Below are 3,896 nucleotides of genomic sequence, written 5' to 3'. Positions count from 1 at the left end.
CATGAAAGGCCGAGACTTACTTATTAACAGATTCAGAAATAAGGTCAACATTCACTTCAAAGTCAGTTAAGAAGACTCACTTTAGTATCTGGCGGAATAATTAAGTAAGTTCAAAAATCAATTTAGAGTCTGAAGTGAGGAATGTCTGTACCTCTGAACGAGAGTGAACAGCTTTGAGCAGTTAATTACGATGCAGTCCAAGAAAGAGCAGTCACCGCGTACAAGAGCAGCTATGAAATGGCTACACACGGACAATTTTTACTGCAAAACAGAGAAAGAAAGAGGTCGTGCGAAGGTAAGCTCTACATTATCAAAAGCTTTGTGAATGGATGTTTTCGATGTGTGGTTGATATATGCATATACATGGACACGTGTTCGCACGCTGAAAGCGTAATCAGAAGCGTGCTGGTCTGGCATTCATTTAGTTGAGGGTTCGAATCCCGCGGTCCTCTCTGATTCCCAGCAGTGACTGTTACCTGCCCACAACAATCCAAACGCAAAATAAGGCAAGGATGACGGCTTCGGCCGTAGCTACACGCCTCCTGGCGCAGGCTAATCACCTCTTATATGGTTTCTTACTTCATGTGCACACTTATGTATGTGGTTCTTTTCTACACCTAAGGACTCATATCTGCATAGCATGTTAATTCTTGCCCTAGATGAGCTTCTGAGGCCTCGAAAAGGAAATCATTCAAAGACTACGCTATTAAAGAAGTTGGTTTATTTATTTACAAAGATGGTTTCGATGTCATGGAGGTGGCCTCCAGGGACTACCGAGGTCTCCCTGGCGACCGACACTTCTGAATTTGATCTCCTCTTCGAGGGGTCTCGACCACTTCGGTCTCCCCCCACTCTCCAAGGTCCTCCTCCTCCTCGTCCTTCTTAGGCGACGATGGCGGCGCCAGCGTATCCGGCGTATCCGGCGTATCCGGCGTATCCGGCGTATCCGACGGGGGCGGCGACGGGGACGGCGACGGGGTGTGGGACGGGGACGCGGACTGGGTGGGGCACGCCGACTGGGGTGGGCACGGAGTAGTGGACGGGCACGTCGTAGGGCTCGGGCACGTACTTGTGGTGGATTGGGGTCACCTCCTGGGTCTTGAAGACGGGCTTGGGCACGCCAACGTCGTAGCTCTTCTCGTTGATCTTGAGCTCGTGGTGGACTTCGGTGACCTGGGGAGTGAAGGTGTACGAGCCGCGGCTCAGGGCCTTGACGGGCTTGTAGCTGACCAGCTCCTCCTGTGCTGGGAGCTCACCGTCGGGGACTGGGGCGGGGATGTCCAGGTTGATGTTGCTGTAGGTGATGGCGGCGGGGGCAGCCACGCCGGCGTGCAGGAGGGGGGCACCCAGACCCAGAGGGTGGCCGACGATGGCCGTGGCGGCCATGGTCGAGGCCACGACGAAGGGCAACAAACACTGCAAGGGAGGAAGAGAGAGACAAATGGAAAAACGCTGTTCAATTCGCTAGAGTGATTTTATGTTTTAGATTAAAGCAAGGCCGCCTGACCCCTTCTGTCCAATGCTCCCCTTTGAATAAATTCGCTTGACGAAACCCAGAGCTAACTTTGTAATGGCCGCCATCACACTAAAAGGGATTAAACCAAATTATCTTAACCCCTTTAGCATAGTGACAACCCCTCGTCGGATTAACCTCGCCGCCATTCGTCACATCTTAGACCATCACTCTAGCTGCCATCAGCCGACCTTGTTCGACAGAGGAACCTCCCCGGAGGTCGATGATCCGCTGGGACTTCTAGGCCGACCAGATCCCGCTGAGGGGGAGTGGTCCTTATGACGGAGACGTTGGGAGTCGGGTTCCAACGTTTCAGGTCGAGTTACCGTTTAGTGTTTTTCTAGAACCTGTTTACACTAACTTGGCGGGGATATTCATTAATGAAAATTAAAACATACAAGCCATTCGAGGAACAATGTGATTGGAAAAGTACATATTAACGAAGGGGACACACGAAATAGGAAGATAAAAGAAAAATTATAAAAAATTCAAGTGTTTACGACTATCACAGGTGATGAAGACGCTCTCTTGCAACTCGCGAATTACGTAAACAAACAAATAAGTAAATAAACAATTAAATAAATCAATAAACCAATAAATAGATAAATACAAGAATGGATTCACAACACGGCAGTGTACCTATTTCTTGTATCTTCATCCAAGGCCTCAATCGATCGAGACCCCATTCTTTCCTCCAGTCGACCCCCCTCAGCTGAATAAAATCGCATGGTCAAAATAATATAACATTATGGACTGCTACTCAAGTATTCACTTACCGTACGTTTGAACGCACATTTCCCGCGCGCACGCACACACACACACACACACGCACGCACACACACACATACACACACACACACACACACACACACACACACATATATATATATATAATATATATATATATATATATGTATATATACATATATATATATATATACATATATATATATATATACTGCATGTATACATATACATTATATATGTATATGTTTATGTATGTGTGTGTGTGTGTGTGTGTGTGTGTGTGTGTGTGTGTGTGTGTGTGTGTGTGTGTGTGTGTGTGTGTGTGTGTGTGTGTGTGTGTGTGTGTGTGTGTGTGTGTGTGTGTGTGTGTGTGTGTGTGTGTGTGTGTGTGTGTGTGTGTGTGTGTGTGTGTGTGCGCGTGCATGTTTAAACACTAATTAAGTTCAAGAATGATCCAGTATCTAGTATCTAAGAAAATTATAAAGTAGAATCTCTCGACTCAATGTGCGAGCACACAGGTTAAAGGTGACATCTTCGGCCGCGGCTGAGCGCCTCCTGGCGTGGACTCTTCACTAAATTCAGCAACAGTGTCCACTATTTCAGACACTAGATCAACCGGGGTGACTAGGAAGAACACTAAACCAGTGCACAAGGAATTAACCCAGATAGGTTAACCCTTAAGGCCACGGGGAGCTCCACCTCCTTTGCAAAGCCTCTTAATAAAATCACCTGGCGGCAGCCAGAGGGCGATTAGCCTCTTCAAGACTGTGGCTGACCTGATGGACCTTGTTTCGCTTACGAAAAGACGATCCCTTTCAGCTGAAGAGCGACCTCTGGCCTGAAGAGTGTCTGGATCGTTCTAGACCAAACTTCGGGCTGGAAAGCGACTCCTTAGCTGTAGAAGAATCGTCTGTCCTTTGCCAGAACAAAATACATCAAGAGTATCACCGTACTAGAGGGTTTAAGGCCGTCACAATCATAATCTAAAAGAATAGATAAGAATAAAATCTTCTGGTCAGGGCCATTGGGCCGCAAAGGGCTTCCTGGGTTAAGGTTAGCTACGTACCAGAGCGTTCATGACGGATGCCGGTTGACAACTGGTACCAGGGCGGGGCTCGTCCGCCAATTTATCCCCGTGAGCGCGACCTTGGCAGGTCCTCCCTACATCGGCCACACCCTCGGCAGGAGCGGCGACTCATCCCCGCCCCCAACGTCCCGCGTGCGAAGGTTAACCCCTTCAGGTCGGTGACGACCCCTTTCCCCCTTCCACCCACCTCCATCTTCCCTTCAGGTGAACGGGGATGGTGGGTGAGGGCTTGTACGTCGTTACCCAGGATAAAGATTAAGTATTACGAATTCGACGGCACCTCCTACAGGAAGGTCTTGGTGGGCTTACCAGAGCGTTCATGGCGGTGGGTCTCCGGGAACTGGTCCCTGGGAGGAGCTTCTTCAGGAATTTATACGGGAGGGGCGAGACCTTGAGGAACTCTTCCTCTACATCGACCACACCCTCGTCAGTGACGCTGGACGCGTTTCGTCGCGAAGGCTCATCGGTCAGGGCGGTGACGCCCTCCCGGCTTAATAAAATCGACCGACAATGAGAGGAATGAAATTCCTCGTGTCCGGGTAGGGGGAG

At 49.2% G+C, this 3,896-nt stretch overlaps 1 protein-coding gene across 1 annotated transcript; it reads right to left on the bottom strand.

The window, feature by feature from the left end:
- Window positions 1-767: 767 nt before the first annotated feature.
- Window positions 768-3,356, bottom strand: LOC143039418 (uncharacterized). The gene is made up of 2 exons (XM_076209434.1): window positions 3,327-3,356; window positions 768-1,416 (listed from the first exon to the last, which is right to left on the bottom strand). Exons 1-2 carry the CDS (start codon window positions 3,336-3,338, stop codon window positions 883-885), a joined length of 546 nt encoding a protein of 181 aa, XP_076065549.1. The 5' UTR covers window positions 3,339-3,356; the 3' UTR covers window positions 768-882.
- Between the last annotated feature and the right edge of the window lie 540 nt (window positions 3,357-3,896).

The sequence above is a fragment of the Oratosquilla oratoria genome, chromosome 26 (genome assembly GCF_046742065.1).
Source record: "Oratosquilla oratoria isolate Oo_2021 chromosome 26, ASM4674206v1, whole genome shotgun sequence".
NCBI lineage: Eukaryota > Metazoa > Arthropoda > Malacostraca > Stomatopoda > Squillidae > Oratosquilla > Oratosquilla oratoria.
The sequence above is the reverse complement of the archived record's forward strand: the minus strand, read 5'-3'. Positions and strand labels throughout refer to the sequence as shown.